The sequence below is a fragment of the Salvelinus sp. IW2-2015 genome, unplaced genomic scaffold (genome assembly GCF_002910315.2).
Source record: "Salvelinus sp. IW2-2015 unplaced genomic scaffold, ASM291031v2 Un_scaffold16687, whole genome shotgun sequence".
In the NCBI taxonomy this organism is placed as follows: Eukaryota; Metazoa; Chordata; class Actinopteri; order Salmoniformes; family Salmonidae; genus Salvelinus; species Salvelinus sp. IW2-2015.
In genome coordinates, this window is record NW_019957708.1 from 136,808 (window position 1) to 159,010 (window position 22,203).

The following is a 22,203-nucleotide window of genomic DNA, read 5'->3' on the forward strand; positions in this document are numbered from 1 at the left end:
CATCCCCCCCCTTTTTTTTATTGACATTTCGCTTAATTCTAGCTTGCGGGCTACAGGCGTTTTGCAGGGTCATTTGGTTTTTATTCGGTGACATTTAGCACCACTGCTTCTGAACGGATAGGTGCATGTTTTGCACAAAATATAGGCGTTTGTAGGTGGCAGGTTGTTTGAAAATTGTGGAGACATCAACATCTTTCTTCCTTTGGATTCCTGACGTTTTGGCTTCCTTTGTCAGCTTGACTTCCGTTTTCATGTGCAATCAACAGTGGAAAAATAGCCAGCTAGCTATCTTGCTAGGAAAACCATAGTCAATGTTTTAAGTTGTACTTAGGCGTGAACAATATAAGACTTTATATCTGCAAATAAGTCTGCTTTAAGGGGCTAATTTCCTACGTTGGTTTGCAAGCTAGTTTTCAGGCTAGTTTCCTTACACGGATGCTAGGTGGCTAGCAAGGATAGTTAGCTTGCTAACAATACTGCTGCACATTTCTCACTATTGTCCGTCGGTACGCTGTACTAGAAGTGTCGAAATACCCGAATGAGAGGCCGTAAATTTACTGTCCTCTTACATTATTTTTTGTACTGAGGCCCCAAGAAACTACGTTTTTAGCTAGCCCCAGCTAGCTTAATTAGCTAACCAAAACACCATGTTTCGATATTTAAATGACGTGGATGACAACCCTTACATGATGTGAGTATCGTATTGCCTTTTATCCAAGCGAACTGCATGTCTTGCTTTTATACCCACTTGAATGAATCAACCCAGTCGTTGTCGTTTGTTCTGAGATTTAAAGGCCTAATCTCCTGCCACCATGTGTAGGCAGGCAGCCATAATATATTAGTTAACTACATACACCACATAGTTAACCATGATCCATACCAGCCGTTATATAGTTATCTCTAGCTTCTTCTTTTTTTCCCATAAGTTTGTGGTTACCCCTTATATTCTCATTCCATGATGTGTAACCATGGTCAAGAGTACACCTGGAAACAGGTGGATTTCTCACCTGAGTTTTCATAATGTCAGCAATCCCTTTCCTTAGTCACTGCTGTTTTTTTTCATGGTCTGTATCCTCAGTGAGATAAATTATTTATGTTTTGAAGGGATCCATTCGCAGCCCAGAGGCAACAGATGAGGAGTCTGTTTGGGTCGTTTGGCTACGAACCTTTCCCCCTCAGCCCTCAGATTCAGCCTCCCCGTGCACCCCACCTTCAGGTGTGTGTGTGTGTGAGAGAGAGTGTCACTACTCTGAGTATCTCTAGTAAGTGTGTGATGTTGGGTTCAATTCCATTTCAAATTTAGGAAGTACACTACAATTCAAACTCTCTTCAATGAGTAAACATTGGAATTTGAATTGGATAACTTTTGAATTGACTAATTAAAATGGAATCGACCCAATCCTGGTATGTATACAGCACAACACACCATAGCTATTTCCCCTTTGATTATATGTAGTGTAGACTCTAATTTTATAGTACTTCATGCCATACTGCATTGTTACTGCATATTTGTTGTCTGCTGTTAAATAACCTCCTACTGCTTTTCAGGCTGGAGCACTGCAGCCGTTTGGAATGATGGGAATGGTGAGTCCTTGTCCCTGTGTGTTAAGATGTTATCTCTGCCTCTTAGAGCACAGAAAAGCACCCAAGGCCCTGTTCCAATACGTTCAAAACTAATTCTCAATTTCAGAATCAGATAACTGACTTCCTCATGTGTTCCTTCCCCAGGGGGGAGGCTTCATGGACATGTTTGGGATGATGGGAGGAATGATGGAGAACATGGTGAGTATTTCCAGAGGTATTCCATCACCTGCTTTCCCAGATCCAGATCAAACATGTGCCTGATCTAAAAAACACCCAAAATGGAGATTCTCTGCATCCAGAAAAAAACTAATTTTAGAGTTAACGTTTTGTGACCCAGCAACAACTCTGTCTAAAGCAAAGACCCAACATGAGTTCAGTGGTTGAAACTTAAAAATAATCCAGCTAGACAAGATGTGTTATCTTCTTTCCCTTTAGGACAGAATGTCGGGTTCGCCAAACTGTCAGACGTTCTCTTCCTCCACAGTCATCTCCTACTCCTCCTCAGACATGGGAGCCCCTAAAGTCTACCAGCAGACCAGTGAATTGAGGACTGCACCTGGAGGGGTAAGAGAGCAGGCCAAATTACATTTACTACTGTGATTGCATGTACATTTTTCAGTAGGGGTTTACAATGCCAGTCCTCCAGAGCTACTGGCCTTTACTACCAGCTCCCTGCTGAACACTACCATCTCCCCTCAGATTCGTGAGACGCGCCAATCGATGCGTGACAGCGAGAGCGGCTTGGAGCGCCTGGCCATTGGCCACCACATCTGGGACCGCGGTCACGTGATGGAACGCTCCCGAAACCGCCACACSGGCGACCGCGAAGAACGGCAGGACTACATCAACCTGGAGGAGAGTAAGTCACGGAGCTACATCGTTCTCCAGAATCACTATGACCCTAACCCCCAATAATAAACCATTTCATAATAATTTTTTTAAACCATTTAATAATAAACCATTTGCCTTGGGTAAAAAAGCACATGAATGCTTAATGGCTGTATTTGAAACTGTTTGTTTCCATTGCTAGACTTGCCTGGTTAGTTACGTCTGGCCAGGTTTCTGACCCCCTCCTCCCCTGTCCCGGTTTCTGACCCCCCCTCTCTCCCCTGTCTCTCTCTCAGGTGAGGCTGCTGCCTTCGATGAGGAGTGGAGGAGCACAGCCGGAAGGTACCCTCCCCCAAACGCACGGGGGATAGACTACGGCCGGGACAGGAGGGCAGGTGGGCAACAGCTGGCCCTCGCCGCCCCACCCAGCTCCTCGTCTCCGCCCGCCCCTCGCCATGAGTCTCCCAGACACCTCCCACCCGCAACTCGCCCCCGCTACGACTGGTGAGAGGTAGGAGGAGCATGACCTGTGTATGTCTGTGTGTTTGTAAAAGTGTGTGTACCGTGGACAGCACGGCACAGTTCCAAATCAATTCCTGTACCCTTTGTTGATCTGAAAGTAATGGATAGGTATCAACCCTGATATAGGGTCTTTGCTTACGCCAATCCCGATCCAGTCCTTTCAAATCCACTAGGTGAGTCAATAAGGCCCAGGGAACAGATGAGATCAGTCTGGAACTGGGCCTGTCCCAGTTGTTGGCCTGTCTGGGGTCAATGGGTGTATCTCAATAGTCTACAGTGGTTTACGTTACACCACTCCTCCATCTGCTCTGACATTAAACAAGTGGACATGCAAAAGCTCAGTCTCAGTAAGAATCCTCCATATTGCTTTTGACATAACCAGTGTTTTCAGATCAGTGTAGGAGAGGAGACAAGAAGCCACTATGACAGTCAAGATCCACATCACCCACTGATGATGTCATGTGTTCTCTCCTGCCAGGGGTCAAGGGTGAAAGGTGAGCAGAAGGATGGAGGAGAGGATACCGAGGGGATCTGCCTGATGCTGTGAACGAAGAAGGGAGGAGAGGGTCACGACTGACCGTGAAGATATTTGATATGATGGGACTGTCTATATATAAACTATACATTTAACACACACACACACACACACACATCAGAACCCAACACACTCAATACCCGCAATTATGGTTCAACCTCTCTGCTGTTACTGTTCACATACACACCTGCGGACACACATGTACACACATGATTACACACACTCAAGTTGTATATAGAGCCACCCTCCAACTTTACATGCGTTAATTGCCCACCTCACTATATAAATATATATAKATTGCCACACTACATACTACACATGTGCTGTACAGTCCATATATGTTTGTGTAGACACTAGTGTGTCTGTGAATTGAATTGTATACTGTTGACTAATTAAAAGAATTAATGAAAACAAACATTAAARATTGTTAGATAATTGCACACTGTGTTGTGGTTTGTTATGGAATAGTGAGTGGATGGGATTTGTTTTTAGAACAGGTTTTGACCTGACAAGGACTGACATCACTAAAGGTGGTACAGGAGAAATGGAGTTTGCTGGTGTTTTTCTGTCTTTTATACAGTCTTGTCTGAAAATCCCAATTCCATGTAGGAAGTAAACTGACATTCCAATACACATTTTTGTTGTTGTAAACCCATGAGAATTGGAATTTCAGTTTACTTCCTGAATTGGCACAATTGAAGTGGAATTGATCCCAAAATGTTACTTGGTTGTATTTTTGTTTTGCTGTTGAATCTGTTCAATATTCAGCATGCCTTTCCATCCCAACACTTTGTTTATATTATAAATGCCACAGTAAATAGTGTGTCCTATGGCACAGTCCATCCCTTCATACATACTCCCTCACAAATAAACACATTCATATCCCTACACACTCACTCTCTCGTGTGTGTGTAAACTCGTGCTCTCACTATCTAGTGTCAGAATAGCTGCAGATGGTCATATGACATCCAGCTGGAACACACCAGAGAAGAAGCCAATCAAAATCCTCCCTGCCCTCTGCCCATTCCAGTGGCACATTCCCTCTGGATATCTCTTCCCCCCTCTCTTCCATAATTGTCACCTTCATCACTGAGGTTCCCTCTGTATTTTATAGCTGCCTTGTGTGATTTATTGTTCGTTCTCTGTCTTTCATCTCTGTATTCTGTTAAATGCTACACATCACTAGTTACTGGCCCTGGTCCTCTATTACCCGCCTTCATTCACATACAGTGCCTTGCAAAATTATTCAGAGCTTTTGGATTGCTTCACATTTTATTGTTACAAAGTGGAATTAGAATTGATTGATTTAATTGTCTTTTTTTGTTGTCAATTTCCTCTGTAATGTCAAAGTGGAAGAAATTCAATTTTTTTAAAAAGATTAATAAAAATGTGATAACTAAAATATGTCCATTGCATAAGTATTCAGCTTATTTGTTTATGCAAACCTAAATTAGTTCAAGAGTAAAATGTTGCTTAATAAATCACATAAAATTACATGGACTCACTCTGTGTGAAATAATAGGGGTTGACATGATTTTTTAATGACTAACACTTCCTCTGTCCCCCGTGCATAAAATATCTGTAAGGTCCCTCAGTCAAATATTAAATTACAAGCACAGATTTAACTACAAAGACCAGGGATCTTTTTGAAAGCCTCAAAGAAGGGTTGTGATTGGTTGATGGATAACAATAACAAATCAGACATTGAATATCTCTTTAAGCATGGTCAAGTTAATAATTATGCTGTGGATTATGTATTAAACCACCCAGACACATCCAGATAGACATCCTTCTGAACTGAGGTGCAGGACAGGAATTAAACTGCTCTTGGATGTTACCATGAGGCCATTGGTGATTTTAAAGCAGTTACAGGGTTCAATGGATCTGATGGGAGAAAACTGAGGATGGATCAACAACATTGTAGTGACTCCACAATAATGACTTAAAGTGAAATGAAGAATACAAATATACAGAATAAAAATATTCCAAAACACCCATCTTGTATGCAGCAAGGCACTAAAGTAATACACTTTTTGGCCTAAATGCAAAGTCTTATGTTTGTGGAAAATCCAACATAACACTTCACTGAGTAACTGCCTACTTATTTTCATGCATGGTGGTGGCTGCATCAAGGTATGGGTATGCTTGACATCTGCAAATACGGGGGAGTTTTTCAGGATAAAAAGAAACAGGATGGAGCTAATCACAGGCAAAAGGAAAACCTGGTTCAGTCTATTTTCCAACAGACACAGGGAGAGGAATTCACCTCTCAGCAGGACAATAACCTACAACACAAGGTCAAACCTACACTGGAGTTGCTTACCAATAAGACAGTGAATGTTTCTGAGTGGCCAAGTCAAAGTTTTGACTTAAATCTGCTTGAAAATGTATGGCAAGACTTGAAAATTGCTGGCCATGACCCCTAACATCTTGACAGAGCTTGAAGAATTATGAAATTCAATATTGCACAATCCAGGTGTGTAAAGCCCGAGACTTACCCAAGAAGGCTCACAGGTGTAATCACTGCCAAATATGTTTCTAACATATATTGACCCAGGGAGCTGAATACTTATGCAACAACTATATTATTGAATATCTATCAATCTTCTATTTATTTTTAGATTTTTTTCCCCACTTTGACATTACAGAGTATTTTGTGTAGATTGTTGTTTTTTTTTTTTACAATTAAATCCAGTTTAATGCCACTTTGTAGCACAATAAAATGTGAAGGAATCCAAGGGGTATGAATACTTTTGCAAGGCACTGTATCTATTCCATATGGCCATCTAACCTGAACTACAGGGAGTTCAATATCTCCCCTCCTATACTGTGCATGCAAAGGCTAAGCCAAATACAACCTACAGTTTGGTCACAACAGTCTATACAAGGCCAATCCACATACTGTATCTATACAAAGCTGATAGCCATACAAACAGATTTCTGCAGCCAGCAGTATGTCTTAMAAGATGAATGCTAATGKTAACTAAGTGAATGCATKCTCCAGTATGTTCTAGCTAGCAGATACACACAGCWAGCTAAGCCCATGCATCCCACAGTATGTCCCAGCATARACTCCTGCCAACCCTGCCGTCTGTTTCTMCRTGTTCTCTGTGTATGTGAGCTTATCAGGGCTTACATRACTACTGACTAGTACTCATGACATCTGRGGAAATATTGTTCCAGRAAATGTATGCATAAATGAATGTGTAATTTTTTGGATTGCCAATATACTGAGCGTCAGTGCCTAGGGCTGTAGTTGTGGTGCAGTGTGTTGACTGTGTCATCATSGGATGGGACAGGGGGGTTGTGGGGGATTGTGTTTTGTATTCCATGTTGTATTCTCTCCTATTCTATTTTGTGAKATTTCTCTGGMCTCAAGCCAAAKASWGAACACACACAACCCCTCTTTTTCGGTGCCTACTGCTGCTATGCTGAATCCTTCTCTCCTCTCCTCTTTCTGTCTCCTTGACCCCTTCTCGCTCCCTCCCCTTTCCTCTGCATCTTCCAATAACTTGCGCGTTCCCCCTCCCCCGTCTGTCACACGTTCTCACCCCCTCCCCTTTTCTACCTCCTCCCTGTGCCCCTCTCTCACTCTCCTTCTCACTCATTTGCTCACATTCTCTCACTTTCCCTACCAGGCTTCACACACACTGCAGGTAATGGAAAACAATATACATCTATTCCTTCCTTGCTCTCATCCTTCTTAGTTTCCTCTCCTCTGTCTCTCTGCTCTCTTCTCTCACCATTTCATCCCTCTGCCGGCTCATATACTCTGATTAGTCCTTGACCTCACAGCACAGGTACCATTGCATCAGCTTATGTGTCTAAACTCACTGACGGTGTGTGTGTGTCAAGGAATGACAGCGCATTGTGTGTGTCCTACTAGTCCATGGTTCGGTGTTGAATGTGTTTGATGGTTGGCCTGTCAATTGCGGTGTGGTGTGTGTCGCTGTATGTGCTTAGAGTGCATCTGCTTCACAGCATTTACTTTCTGACTATGCGTCAGTGTGCTGTGTGTGTGTGTGTGTGTGTGTGTGTGTGTGTGTGTGTGTGTGTGTGTGTGTGTGTGTGTGAGAGAGTGAGTGAGTGAGTGAGTAGAATTCTGCCTGTGTTAGTCTCTATATTTTCTGTTTATGTCTCCGGCAAAGACATTTAAGAGGTCATTTTTATCTCTCACTCTGTGAATATCACTCACCCCATCTCAGAATATTCATCATTTCTGGCCAAAGGGGGATTTAATAATTATTGAATCTCTGCAACCGTTCCCTTGCTCCTCTCATCTTTCTCCCCCTTCTTCTAAAGCTTGTTTTGATAATGCAGAAATCCCTATGCTGTGTTAGAACATGGCTGTGTTAAAACATGGCTGTGTTAGAACAAGGCTGTGTTAGAACATGGCTGTGTTAGACCAAGGCTGTGTTAGAACATGGCTGTGTTAGAACAAGGCTGTGTTAGAACATGGCTGTGTTAGAACATGGCTGTGTTAGAACAAGGCTGTGTTAGAACACGGCTGTGTTAGAACATGGCTGTGTTAGAACATGGCTGTGTTAGGAGGGTTGGTGCGTGTACTGTATGTGCTAGAAGAGAGGATGAAAGGTGCTTTGTGTGTGTGTATACGTGTGTGTGTACGTGTGTGTGTGTGTACATTTGTGTGCGTGCCTGTTAGAGGTGAGAATTAATTGTGTCTGTATTATATTTGCCTCTGACTGTGCATGTGCGTGTGTATGTGTGTGTGTGTGTGTTCCCCACAGGATGTCGATAGTGATCATTGTTGCCAGGGAGATCCTGGACTCCAGGGGGAACCCCACAGTGGAAGTGGACCTGCACACTGACAAAGGTGAGAGACTGGTATTTTTCAACATCACGACATGGTGTGATTATTTGAGATATTCCATTATCAACTGGTTAATTCCCCTTTATCCTTCACCCCTCCATTCCCTTGTTTTCTCAACCCTTCRATTCCCTCCCCCATCTGTCTTCCCCTCCCTCACCCTACCTTCCCTTCCCTCATGCCCTCACCCCTCCATTCCCTCAAATCTCTCCCTCCTCCTTCCAGGTGTCTTCAGGGCAGCTGTGCCTAGCGGAGCGTCTACTGGCATTTATGAAGCCCTGGAGCTGAGAGACGGAGACAAGAGCCGCTACAAGGGCAAAGGTGAGGGCTGAGGAAGGTGTGTGTGTGTGTGTGTGTGTGTGTGTGCGCGTGTGTGTGCGTGTGTGTGCGTGCGTGAGTGTGTGTGTGTGTGTCCGTGTGTGTGCGTGTGTCGGTGTGTGTGTGAGGGGAGGTGAAGGGGGATAGAGAAATGTGCTACGAGATGGATGGGTACTAGAGAAGGTATGAGCAGTAAGCCATATTGACTTATGGTAGCACTGTGAGGAGGAAAATGAAGATGACTACAGTAAGTGAGGTGCAGAATGAACTACTTTTCTGTGTCCTTTTCTTCATTCTTATGTCCTGTCTCRMRKTCCTCCTCCTCCTCCACCACCTCTTCTTCATCCTGTTTCTTCTCATCCTTCGCTACATCCCTCCTTCTCCTAGGTGTGCTCAAGGCTGTTGGTCACATCAATGACACCATCGGTCCTMCCCTCATCCAGTCGGTGAGTACGGTCGTGAGCGTGTGTGTGTGTGTGTTGTGTCCTGTGTTGCAGTGTGTTTGTTTGGGCATATTTGTAACTGAGAGAAAGAGAGAAAGATGTCTCATCAGCTCTCTGAGATGTGCTGTGTTGCAGGGGGTCAGTGTGGTAGAACAGGAGAAACTGGACAAGATGATGATAGAGATGGACGGCACTGAGAACAAGTGTAAGTAACAACCTGTATGAATCACATATGAGACACCAGCTTGGACCAGTCCTGGTTTCAAGAGCTGGCGTGTGAACCTTTTATTCTAACCAGTGCTTTTTCAATTTGATCTTTCCCTTAATTCATACCTATTCGTTCTGCTCCCTTCAGCTCAGTTCGGGGCCAATGCTATTCTGGGTGTGTCCTTGGCCATATGCAAAGCTGGTGCCGCAGAGAAAGGTGTCCCCCTGTACCGTCACATTGCAGACCTGGCAGGAAACACAGAGCTAGTGCTTCCAGTTCCTGTGAGTTCATTACCGTTACATTTTCACCTGTATTCAGTTGACTGTCATAGAATACATTTGACCAAAAACCATAACCTACTCTGTAAAAAAAGATACAATGAAGGCTTCAGACAGTTGTCTCTGTCATTGAATGAATTAATAAAGGAATGAAGGAACGACTGGATAAAGGAATGAAGGAACGACTGGATAAAGGAATGAAGGAACGACTGGATAAAGGAATGAAGGAAACGACTGGATAAAGAATGAAGGAACGACTGGATAAGATGAAGGAACGACTGGAATAAGGAATGAAGGAACCGACTGGATGAAGGAACACTGGATAAAGGATGAAGGAACGACTGGATAAAGGAATGAAGGAACAACTGGATAAAGGAATGAAGGAACAACTGGATAAAGGAAATAGAACAACTGGATAAAGGAATGAAGGAACACTGGATAAAGGAATGAAGGAACACTTGGATAAAGGCATAATGAAGGAACACTGGATAAAGGAATGAAGGAACGAACTGGATAAAGGAATGAAGGAACACTGGATAAAGGAATGAAGGAAAACTGGATAAAGGAATGAAGAACACTGGATAAAGGAATGAAGGAACTGACTGAATAGAGAATGAAGAACGACTGGATAAGAGAATGAAGGAACACTGATAAGAAGGAATGAAAGGAAACACTGGATAAAGGAATGAGGGAATACTGGATAAAGGAATGAAGAACGAACTGGATAAAGGAATGAAGAACATACTGGATAAAGGAATGAAGGAACTACTGGATAAAGGAATGAAGGACAAACTAGATAAAGGAATGAAGGAACAACTAGATAAATGAATGAATAAATACTGTATATTGACAAATACTGATGTATGTCTCCCTCTCCTCTCCTCTCCTCCCCTGGTCCCCCTCTCCCTCAGGCCTTTAACGTTATCAACGGGGGCTCTCATGCAGGCAACAAGCTGGCCATGCAGGAGTTTATGGTACTTCCTGTAGGGGCGGAGTCTTTCAGGGACGCTGTGCGTGTGGGGGCGGAGCTGTACCAGACGCTGAGGGAAGTGATCAAGGAGAAGTATGGCCAGGACGCCACCAACGTGGGGGACGAGGGGGGGTTCGCCCCAAACATACTAGAGAACACTGAAGGTGAGAGAGACAGGAGGAAAGACATATCAAAGACACTACTGCATGGTCCGAAAACAACTTCTGTAGACCCTCAGCTTTGTGTTTTCAGATGTGAAGGAAACAGCCTTCCAATTGGTTTACATTGCCTTCAGAAAGTATTCACACCCCTTGACTTTTTCCACATTTTATTGTGTTACAGCCTGGCCTACACACAGTACCCCATAAMGTCAAAGTTTTTAGAAATGTTAACTGAATGTCTTGAGTCAATAAGTATTCAACCCCTTTGTTATGGAAAGCCTAAATTAGTTCAGGAGTAAACCTTTGCTTAACAAGTCACATAATAAGTTGCATGGACTCACTCTGCAATAATAGTGTTTAACATGATTTTTGAATCTGTAAGGTCCCTCAGTTGAGCAGTGAATTTCAAACACAGATTCAACCACAAAGACCAGGGAGGTTTTCCAATGCCTCGCAAGGAAGGACACTTACTGCTAGATGGGGAAAATATAAAAAGCAGACATTGAATATCCCTTTGAGCATTGTGAAGTTATTAATTACACTTTGGATGGTGTATCAATACACCCAGTCACTACAAAGATACATGTGTCCTTCCTAACTCAGTTGCCAGAGAGGAAGGAAACCACTTAGGGATTTCACCATGAGGCCAATGGTGACTTTAAAACAGTTATAGAGTTTAATGGTTGTGATTGGAGAAAACGGAGGATGGATCAACAACATTGTAGTTACTCCACAATACTAAACTAATTGACAGAGTGAAAACAAGGAAGCCTATACATAAAAAAAATATTTGCAACAAGGCACTAAATAAAGTAATACTGCTAAAAATGTGGCTAAGCAATTCACGTTTTCTGCTGAAAATGTAGTGTTATGTTTGGGGCAAATCCAATGCAACACATTACTGAGTACCACTCTCCATATTTTCAAGCATAGTGGGGGCTGCATCATGTTATAGGTATGCTTGTAATCGTTAAGGACTGGGGAGTTTTCCCAATGACTCGCAAAGAAGGGCTCTTACTGCTAGATGGGTAAAAATATAAAAAGCAGATGTTGTGTCTTTGGCTATGCCGGATTAAGTGATATGACATGCTATTCTATAAAATCCTTTCTCTGTAATTAATATTACCTGTCAGAGTCGTGTGTATAGGTGGCAGGGAAGTCAGGCGCAGGAGAGTCAAACGGAGTGTAAAATGGAGTCTTTTAATGAATGTCCAAATACATGCTCCATAACACTAATAAGAAACGAACATAAACAAATATGGGTACGAAGACCCGTCGCGCACCTATACACATAAAAACAATACTAACAAGAAACAATCTCTGACAAAGACATGAGGGGAAACAGAGGGTTAAATACACAAGAGGTAATGGATGGGATTGAAAACAGGTGTGTGGGAAGACAAGACAAAACCAATGGAAAATGAAAAATGGATCGATGATGGCTAGAAGACCGGTGACGTCGACCGCCGAACACCGCCCGAACAAGGAGAGGCAACGACTTCGGTAGAAGTCGTGACATTACCTGATTGAGTTAATCATGTAAATGTAATTAACTAGAAAGTCGGAGCACCACAAAATAATATTTATAGAGCAGTTATCTTCTGAATAAACTCTTAAAGACCTAGTAATATTTGACATCAATAGCAGTCAATATTAATCGTCACCTTATTTCAGTCACATCTGAAAGTTGTAAATTCTTGGTTATCTTCACGAACCCTGGCTAACAAGTTGAATCAGCAATACAAAATTGGGTTTAATTATTTATTTACTAAATACCTAACTAATCACACAGAATTACATATACACAGAATGAATCATACCTTGATTACAAATTATGTCATAAAGGAAAACGTCCCTGGCGGACAGAACAGATATGACAGCTGGTTACACAAAGAAAAGGGGGTTGGGTTTGAGTGAAAGAGCGGGAAGACTGAAGAACAAGGGAAGAAGCTATGTCTCTATCGGGCGGTAGGCAGCTACTCTATCGTAAATACAGAATCTTATGCATTCTAAATTACCGCCCATTTGGAAAAGGAAAATGCAATAAATATTTACTCTGAGCTGAGCTTCAATAGGTTGGTGATAGATGGAAGGCCGTGTTGCCCAACAGAGTCCTTTGTCCTTTGAAGAGTGTCTCTGGTGGTGAACGGGATACATTGTAGTGTCGTCGTTGTGTGGTAGATGGAATACTCTGTCCATCCTTTCCTAGCCCACGTTTACAGCGGCCGCTGCTAACTCAACGGCTAGGAGGTATCATTTCTGTAGCGAATAAGAGTTCAAAGTTCATACCATTCGCAACCAAAGCTCACGCTGAGGTTGGCTTCGTTCTGTAGTTATTATCTGAATCCTTCTGACATCGYACCATCATCCTAATGTACCCGGAACAGGAGGTTACATTTTCATCAAGGGCTTATATAGTGGAGGGAGAGAAGGGTGTGTTTCATAGTTTATAACCCATGTCTCTTCACAGAGGCGGGCCACTGATTGAYCAGAGCTCTAATCTTATGAAAACCCAATTCTCTCATTTGGAAGCTAGAATTACATTTAATCTTTTCACAAATAGTTTCATTTAAATTGCATTTAAATTGCACAACAATTCCACGTGAATCTGATAACTATAATGTGTAGGCTTTCCCAGATACAGTTTATGTCGTCCTGTCATCAGTCATAATGTCTCAGATGACAACCGAACTGACATAATATTCATTAAGTACCAACACATATTTTCAACTGGTTCTATTACCGAAATATGGTTCATTTCCCTCCACTTGTTTGATGTTCCCAGACTCTCTATGTTTAACAAAGGCTATTCAAGAGTCCCTCTGTAGAGTCAGAGAGAGAGGGAAGGGAGAAAGGTATTTATGGGGGGGGGGTCATAAACCTTACCCACAGGCCAACGTCATGACACAGACAATGAATATCCCTTTGAGCATTGTGAAGTTATTAATTACACTTTGGATGGTGTATCAATACACCCAGTCACTAAAAAGATACAGGCATCCTTCCTAAGTAAGTAGCCGGAGAGGAAGGAAACTTTAAAATAGTTACAGAGTTGAATGGCTGTGATAAGAGAAAACTGAGGATGGATCAACAACATTGTAGTTAATACACAATACTAACCAAAATGACATAGTGAAAAGAAGGAAGCCTGTACAAAATACAAATATTCCAAAGCATGAATCCTTATTGCAATAAGGCACTAAAGTAAAACTACAAAAATGTGGCAAAGAAATTAACTTGAATACAAAGCATTATGTTTGGGGCAAATCCAACACAACACATCACTGAATATCACTCTTCATATTTTCAAGCATGGTGGTGGCTGCATCATGGGTATGATTATGGGTATGATTGTCGTTGGCAAGGACTAGGGAGTTAATTATATAAAAAATAAACAAAATAGAGCTAAGCACAGGCAAAATCCTAGAGGAAAACCTGTTCAGTCTGCTTTTCCACCAGACACTGGGAGACAAATGTACCTTCCAGCAGGACAATAACCTAAAACACAAGGCCAAATATACACTGGAGTTGTTTACCAAGACAACATTGAAGTTACAGTTTTGACTTAATCGGCTTGAAAATCTATGGCAAGACTTGAAAATGGCTGTCTAGCAATGATCAACAACCAACCTGATGGAGCTTGAACAGCTTAAAAGAATAAAGTGCAAATATTGTACAATCCAGGTGTGCAAAGTTCTTAGAGACTTACCCAGAAAGATTCACAGCTGTAATTGCTGCCAAAGGTGATTCTAACATGTATTGACTCAATACATTTGCAAAAATGTCTAAAAACATGTTTTCACTTTGTCATTTTGGGGGTATTGTGTGTAGATGGGTATGAACAAAAATCTATTTAATCCATTTTGAATTCAGGCTGTAATATAACAAAATGTGGAATAAGTCAAGGGGTATGAATACTTTCTGAATGCACTGTAGGCAGGATTCCCAATATTACTGCAAATACAGAAGGGGTGGGAGCCCGTGGTTGTTTTTGAACTGGGCTCATAAATAAACACAGCACATTGTCTTTCAGAGTCAGAGCAAGACAAGCACAARACCCCCGCATTGGATTTATCACTCACTGTTTTATAGCAACCCCCTCTCCCTGCTCACCTTTCTTGTCACACTCCCTTTCCCTGTCTTTCTGTCCTATCTCTCTGTTCTGTTCCTGTGTCCCCCTGTCCCTGTGTCGTGTCCCTGTGTCCCCCTTTCCCTGTGTCGTGTCCCTTTGTCCTGTCCCTCTGTCGTGTCCCTGTGTCCCGTCCCTGTGTCCTGCCCCTCTGTTCTGTCCCTTTGTCCTGTCCCTCTGTCTTGTCCCTCTGTCCTGTCCTTCTGTTCTGTGCAGCCCTGGAGCTGATCAAGACAGCCATTGAGAAGGCAGGTTTCACAGACAAGGTGGTGATCGGGATGGACGTGGCAGCCTCTGAGTTCTACAAAGAGGGCAAGTACGACCTGGACTTCAAGTCTCCGCCCAACGCAGACCGCCACATCAGCGCCCAAGAGCTCTGCGACATGTACCAGGGCTTCGTCAATGACTACCCAGGTGTGTGTGTGTGTGTGTGTGTGTGTGTGTGTGTGTGTGTGTGTGTGTGTGTGTGTGTGTGTGTGTTGTGTGTGTGTGTGTGTGTGTGTGTGTGTGTGTGTGTGTGTGTGTGTGTGTGTGTGTGTGTGTGTGTGTGTGTGTGTGTGTGTGTGTGTATACCTGTCACCTAACATGGTTAATTGTTCCATGATATGATTGATTAGGCTACTCCCCTCCCGACGATAACCCTGATGTCTTGTACTGAAGCTCTTTTTCTCTCTCACCCTCTCTCACACACACACACACACACACACACACACACAACACACACACACACACACACACACCACACACACACACACACACACACACACACACACACACACACAACACACACACACACACAACACACACACGCCAGAGAAGTAGAAGCACGGTGGCTAGGAAAAACTCCCTAGAAAGGCCAAACCGACAGAGCGGTGAAGCCAAGGGTATGCATTGTCTACAGTTATCTGATGGGCAGGTGACCTCTGTGGTGTGGGAGATGCGGGAGTTAACTGTGGAGTTTTATACTGAGTTGTATAGGGCAGAAATGTGTGATCCTATGTGTGCTCAGGTCTTGTTCACAGAACTCCCTAAGTTCTCTCTGGCACAGAGGGATGAAATGGACATTCCTCTGTTGTCCCATGAACTGGCAGAGGCCGTAACCCAGATGTCCCCCGGTCATGCACCGGGGGTCGATGGACTCCCAGTGGAGTTTTATAAAAAATTCTGGGGAATAATTGGACTGGACTTCTTTTGCGTGTTGCGTGAATGCGTTGGGGTAGGAGAGTTGCCGATGAGCTGTCGTCAGGCGGCTCTGACTCTCCTGCCCAAAAAAGGGGACTTGTGTGAACTTAAGAACTGGAGGCCTGTGGCATTGCTCTGTGCGGACTTCAAGATATTTGCCAAGGTCCTCTCTAACAGACTGAAGTCCCATCTGGACTCGATAGTACATAAGGACCAAACATATTGTGTACCGGGATGCTCAATCACGGACAACTTGTTCTTAATTAGGGACATGTTGGACTTGTTGAGAGGTTCTAATGTGAACTTTGGACTGGTCTCTTAAGATCAAGAGAAGGCTTTTGATAGAGTGGACCATGAGTATCTGTTTAATGTGATGTCTGTTTTGGGTTTGGGTTTGGGGAAAGGTTTTTGACCTTTGTGAAGATGTTGTATGCTGGGGCATCATGTATGGTCAAGGTGGGAGGGGGGGTCAGTAGGACAGTCTGAGTGGGACGAGGTATTAGACAAGGATGCAATCTATCGGGGCAGTTATATACACTAGCCTTTGAGCCTTTTTTGGGCCTGCTACGCAGGAGACTGCAGGGAGTGTGCTGGACAGACATGGGTGTGGTGACAGTCATAGCAGTGTCAGGGTATGCAGAAGACGTTTCTGTGATGGTCAGGATATGCAGGCATTAGAGACCAGTCTGAAGGTGTACGAGGGAGCTTCGTCAGCTAAGGTAAACTGGGGCAAGAGCAAAGCTCTGTTATGTGGGACATGGGGGGATATGGCCCCTCTGCTTCCAGGGGGTTTGCAGTGGGGTTGTGAAGGGCTTAAAATGTTGGCGGTGTACCCGGGCCAGGAAGAACTGGGAGGGGCTGTCACAGGCAGTGGTGTCAAGACTGGCCAGGTGGAGGTGGCTCCTGTCCCAAGTGTCATATAGAGGGATGGTGCTGATAATCAACAACCTGGTGGCATCTTCCCTGTGGCATAAACTGGCTGTACATGACTGTCCACGAAGGAGGACAGGGCCTGGTGGAACTGGAGAGCAGGGTTTTCCAACTAAAGGCGGTGCAGAGACTGCTGTACCATACTGATGTTGGCTGGAGGGAACCAGCATGCGCGCTGCTGAGGAGAGCTGGCGGATTAGGGTTGGACCGTCAGCTGTTCCTCATGAAGCTGGAGAGGCTGAGTACAGCAGGTCTCTCAGATTTTTACTATGCAGTGCTAAGGGCCTGGCAGCTGCTAAGGCCCACAAGAAGGGGGTGTGGAGCCTGGGCTGTGGGTGTGGGAGGAGCCTATCTTCCACAACCCAGCCATCCCTTTGAGATCGGTTCAGTCGGCCACCCTGCAGAGGCAACTGATGGCAGGGGGTTTACAAAGGCTGGGTGACCTGAGACTGCAGGGAGAGGAGGGAGGAGTGGAAAATCCCAGAAGTCCTGGCACAACAAACAGGAATAATGTCTCTTAGGCTGCTGGACAGATTCCTGGAGGAGGTCCAGGAGGCACTGTCTGAGCCGGTAAGGGGGATGTTTGAGCGGCCAAAGGGGGAGGGGCCACCAATGTTTCCGCCACTGCAGGTGACGGCAGAGACTGGAGACTGGCAAGGGGGTCTGGAGGACTTGTTAGATTTTAACACTCCGAGCCTGGGGGAGTTTGAGGGGGTGGGAGGTAAAGCCTTCTACAACCTCTGCATTAAGGTTAGGAACATTAGGAGCCTAACAGGAGTGAAGGCACATCAGTGGCATGGGGTATGTGGGGAGGAGAGTATGGTGGGTTTTAGATGGAGGGGGCTCTACAAACCCCCAGTACCAAAGAGGTCAGGGGACCTCCAGTGGAGGGTTCTACATGGAGCCCTGGCCACTAACAGCTGGTTGGCACGGGTTGAACCTGGAGTCGGGCAGGGGTGTCCTTTCTGTGTTATGAGAGAAACTGTGATTCATGTGTTTTCTGTGTGCGCCAGGTTAATGCCATTAACGTCTCTGTTGGAATGTCTGTGTGAGAGGTTGGGGGTGGTTTTTACTGTTGGGATGTTTATAATGGGGTACAGGTATTCAAATAAGGAAAAGGCCAAATGTGTTTTGTTGAATTTTCTGTTTGCTCAGGCAAAGTTGTCTGTTTGGCTAACAAGGAGGAACAGGGTCAAAGGTGGGGGGATAACATACCCTTTACTATTATTTAATGGGATGGTCTCTGCGCACCTTAGGGTGGAATTTGAATTCTATAAAATGATAAAAAGTGTGGAGATGTTTCAGGAGATATGGTGTGATCGGGGGGCTGTCTGAGGCTGGGGAAGATATTTTGGATATACGGTTATAGAAGTGGTGAGGGTTTGGTTATTGTGATGTTTGTATCGTTGGGTAGAGGGCAAGGTGAGTATGGTATATTTATGCAGTACAGGATATTTTTGGTGTTTTATTTTAAAACTTAAAAGCTGTTTTCACTTTGGGAAAAAATCGTTCCCAAATTAAACGGCCTCGTACTCTGTTCTAGATCATACAATATGCATATTATTATTACTATTGGATAGAAAACACTCTGAAGTTTCTAAAACTGTTTGAATTATATCTGTGAGTAAAACAGAACTAATTTGGCAGCAAACTTCCAAACCGGAAGTGAAAATTCTGAAAATGGGGCTCTGTGTCAGGGCGCTGCCTATTCAACTAGCTTATATTTATGGATCTGTATGCACTTCATACGCTTCCACTAGATGTCAACAGGCAGTAGAAGGTTGAATGGGTGTCTAGCTTGATGTGAGGCCGAATGAGAGCTTTTGGAGTGACAGGTCCGCTCTTTTGTCAGTTTTCAACTGCGCACAGGGGAACTCCACATTGTCTTCTGAAATGCGTTACGTATACACGACAAAATGCTCCGGCTCTGATTTTATTGGATACATGAGAAAAACATCATAAAAGTAGGATTTTCAACCGAGTTTGACCAGTTTATTTGACGTTTATTGGGACTTTTATTTGATTTTTCGTTCCAGGCGCAACGATTTCTTGGACATGTGCCCTCCACATGGCTAGCCAAAGTTGCTAATCGACAGAAGAAATGGACATTCTAAAACCAAACAATGATTTATTCTGGAACTAGGACTCCTTGCACAACATCTGATGGAAGATCATCAAAGTAAGAGAATATTTATTGATGTTATTTCGTATTTTTGTGTTTTATGTTGGCTCCAACAAGGCGGAGAATTGTAGGGCGCTGTCTCACAATATTGCATAATGTATGTTGTACTAAAGTTATTTAAAAAATCTACACAGCGGTTGCATTAAGAACCAGTGTATCTTTCATTTGCTGTACAAGATGTATTTTTAGTAAAGTTTATGATGAGTTCTTGGTTAGATTAGGTGACTGTCCAAAATATCTCCGGACAATTTGGTGCATTGTGGCTACGTATTCACAATGTAAACCACGATTTGTAGCTCTAAATATGCACATTTTCGAACAAAACAAAATGTATTGTATAACATGATGTTATAAGACTGTCATCTGATGAAGTTGTCCAAAGGTTAGTGATTAATTTTATCTCTATTCTGGTTTTGGAAAGCTATGTTGGCGGTGAATAAATGGCGTTGTGTGTTTGGCTATTGTGGTGAGCTAATAATAATATTATATTGTTGTTTTCACTTGTAAAACACTTAAAAAAATCGGAAATATTGGCTGGATTCACAAGATGTTTATCTTTCATTTGCTGTACACCATGTATTTTTCATAAATGTTTATGATGAGTATTTATGTATTTCACGTTGCTCTCTGTAATTATTCTGGCTGTTTTGGTGCTATTTGTGATGGTGGCTGCAATGTAAAACTACGATTATACCTCAAATATGCACATTTTCGAAAAAAACATAAATGTATTGTATACATGATTTTATAAATCTGTATCTGATGAAGTTTGTTCAGTTAGTGATTAATTTTATCTTTATTTTGTGGTTTGTGAAAGCTAACCATGCGGTGGAAACTGTGAAACATGGGGTTGTGTGTTTGGCTATTGTGGTGAGCTTAATATAAATATATATTTGTGTTTCGTTGTAAAACATTTAAAAATCGTAAATGATGGCTGGATTCACAAGATGTTGCTATTTGCCTGTATGGACTTTTGATTTCATGAAATGTATATTATATTGTCTCCCTGTCTTGCGTTAGGCTAGGCTATGCTAGGGTGCAGCTTTTGATGAGGAGGATCCCGGATCCGGGAGTAGAGAAGCGGTAGAGGTTTTAAGGGGGGGGGAGGTTTAAGAAATGAGAATGTTCATTAAAGAAAGACCAAAAGTCAAAGTTCTCTCTCTGTCTCTCTGTCTCTCTGAGGAGTGTAAGAGTGTAATGGGAGATAGTAATAGCTGATGTCGCCAGGGCCAGTAATTGAATCCCCATTACAGAACTGCACGCTGTACCTCTGAGCCCATCCCGAGTACAGAGTGGTCTTGAGGCTAATTCAACCCAAACTCCCAGTCACAACCCCTTAATATACGCTAGAGTAAGCATCAGAGAGGTATGTCGACAGCCGGCTCATAGCCTGTGACAAAAATGAGGGGACACGAACAACAGGTATAGGCCAATTAAAAGTGTTCTTTATTATAAACAAAACTATTAACTTAAAACTAAGAAAAAGGAATGAGGTGTGGAAGTATTATAATGTAAGATGTATGTAAAGTGCATGGATGCGTGAATAAGTGTGTGTGAACATGACTGATTGAAAACTATGCAAAACTACAAACGAACAAACAAATCATGAGCATACCTGGAGGAGCAGAGAGAGAGAGAGAGAGGTGATTAGTCAAACAGTTTATACCCCGAGCCCAGGTGGCTCCAATCACTAACGACCCTCCTCTGCCTGCAGGAGGAACCGCCCCCTGCAAGGCAGAGGAGGAGCCYTGACACATATACACACACACATACACACTCCTTAACATGGTAGAGTCATTTCCTTCACTCTAGGTAGATCTTTCCTTTCGGGACAGATCTAGGAATATCTACTGCTCAGAAATTGTAACATTAACCATTAGGGGTTTAAATACAAAACTGTCCTTAGATCAGTGTCTAGAGGCATGGCCCCAGGTCACCCTTAGCCTACCCTCATTCTCCCCCTGTCCTTATTCTCCATTATGGTTGCAGCACACACAAACACTCACTAAGATTCCTCCTGGCCCTCTCTCCTCCAGTGGTGTCCATTGAGGATCCGTTTGACCAGGATGACTGGCCGGCCTGGTCCCAGATGACAGCCTCCGTGGGGATCCAGGTGGTGGGGGACGACCTGACCGTCACCAACCCCAAGAGGATAGAGCGCGCCCTGGAGGAGAGGGCCTGCAACTGCCTGCTGCTCAAAGTCAACCAGATTGGCTCTGTCACCGAAGCCATCCAGGCGTGAGTCAGGGAGGGGAGTGTGTATCTGATTCGCATTTTAGACTGTGTCCAAAATGGCACCCTTTTCCTGATATAGTGCTATATGGGCCCTGGACAAAAGTAGTGCACTATAGGTGAGAACTCACCTCATCCACCAGGCTCTCTCTCTCTCTCTCTGTCTCTCTCTCTGTCTCTGTCTCTCTCTGTCGCTGTCTCTCTCTGTTGCTGTCTCTCTCTGTCGCTGTCTCTCTCTCTGTCTCTCTGTCTCTCTCTCTGTCTTTGTCGCTGTCTCTGTCTCTCTCTCTCTGTCGCTGTCTCTCTGTCTGTCCTCCAGGTGTAAGCTGGCTCAAGAGAATGGCTGGGGGGTGATGGTGAGCCACCGCTCAGGTGAGACAGAGGACACCTTCATTGCTGATCTGGTGGTGGGCCTCTGCACTGGACAAATCAAGACTGGAGCTCCCTGTCGATCAGAGCGGCTGGCCAAATACAATCAACTCATGAGGTTGGTACCCTACTCACTGTGTGTGGTTGTTGCTGTATGACTCTGTATAACTGTCTCTCTGTCTGTTCCTCTCTGAATTATTCTCTGTCGTTCACTTTCTCTCTCTCTTTTTGTCTTTATCCTCTCTTAGGATTGAGGAGGAGTTAGGGGACCAGGCTCGCTTCGCAGGGCACAACTTCCGGAACCCCGCCGCCCTCTAAGACTCCTAGTCTTATTCAGTCTGTCTGTCTCTCTGTCCTTCCAAACATATGTCTGTCTGACCTATCTATCTGAAGGATTCATTGTAGGCAGTTATGTATATCTGTCTGTGGACATCTGTCAGTCTGTCTGTGCCCTGCAATGATGTGTATGTCTGTGATTCTGTGTCAGTGTCCGTCAGCCCAGAG

At 43.8% G+C, this 22,203-nt stretch overlaps 2 protein-coding genes across 3 annotated transcripts; both read left to right on the forward strand.

The window, feature by feature from the left end:
• On the forward strand, positions 1-3,572 carry LOC112081043 (myeloid leukemia factor 2). Of its 2 annotated transcripts, none has more exons than XM_024147009.2 (8): positions 1-691; positions 1,105-1,216; positions 1,549-1,584; positions 1,729-1,782; positions 2,020-2,148; positions 2,284-2,443; positions 2,709-2,923; positions 3,413-3,572. In XM_024147009.2, the coding sequence occupies exons 1-7, from the start codon at positions 648-650 to the stop codon at positions 2,918-2,920; spliced, it is 747 nt and encodes a 248-aa protein (XP_024002777.1). In that variant the 5' UTR covers positions 1-647; the 3' UTR covers positions 2,921-2,923; positions 3,413-3,572. The 2 variants fall into 2 exon arrangements, with proteins under 2 accessions (XP_024002777.1, XP_024002776.1); XM_024147008.2 differs by having other exon boundaries at positions 2,709-2,916.
• A 3,470-nt stretch (positions 3,573-7,042) lies between these two features.
• LOC112081044 (gamma-enolase-like) lies at positions 7,043-22,025 on the forward strand. Its single transcript, XM_024147010.2, has 11 exons — positions 7,043-7,125; positions 8,218-8,303; positions 8,523-8,618; positions 9,003-9,061; positions 9,194-9,263; positions 9,414-9,547; positions 10,456-10,678; positions 15,021-15,218; positions 21,135-21,336; positions 21,650-21,817; positions 21,948-22,025. The coding sequence occupies exons 2-11, from the start codon at positions 8,219-8,221 to the stop codon at positions 22,015-22,017; spliced, it is 1,305 nt and encodes a 434-aa protein (XP_024002778.1). The 5' UTR covers positions 7,043-7,125; position 8,218; the 3' UTR covers positions 22,018-22,025.
• Positions 22,026-22,203: the final 178 nt, after the last annotated feature.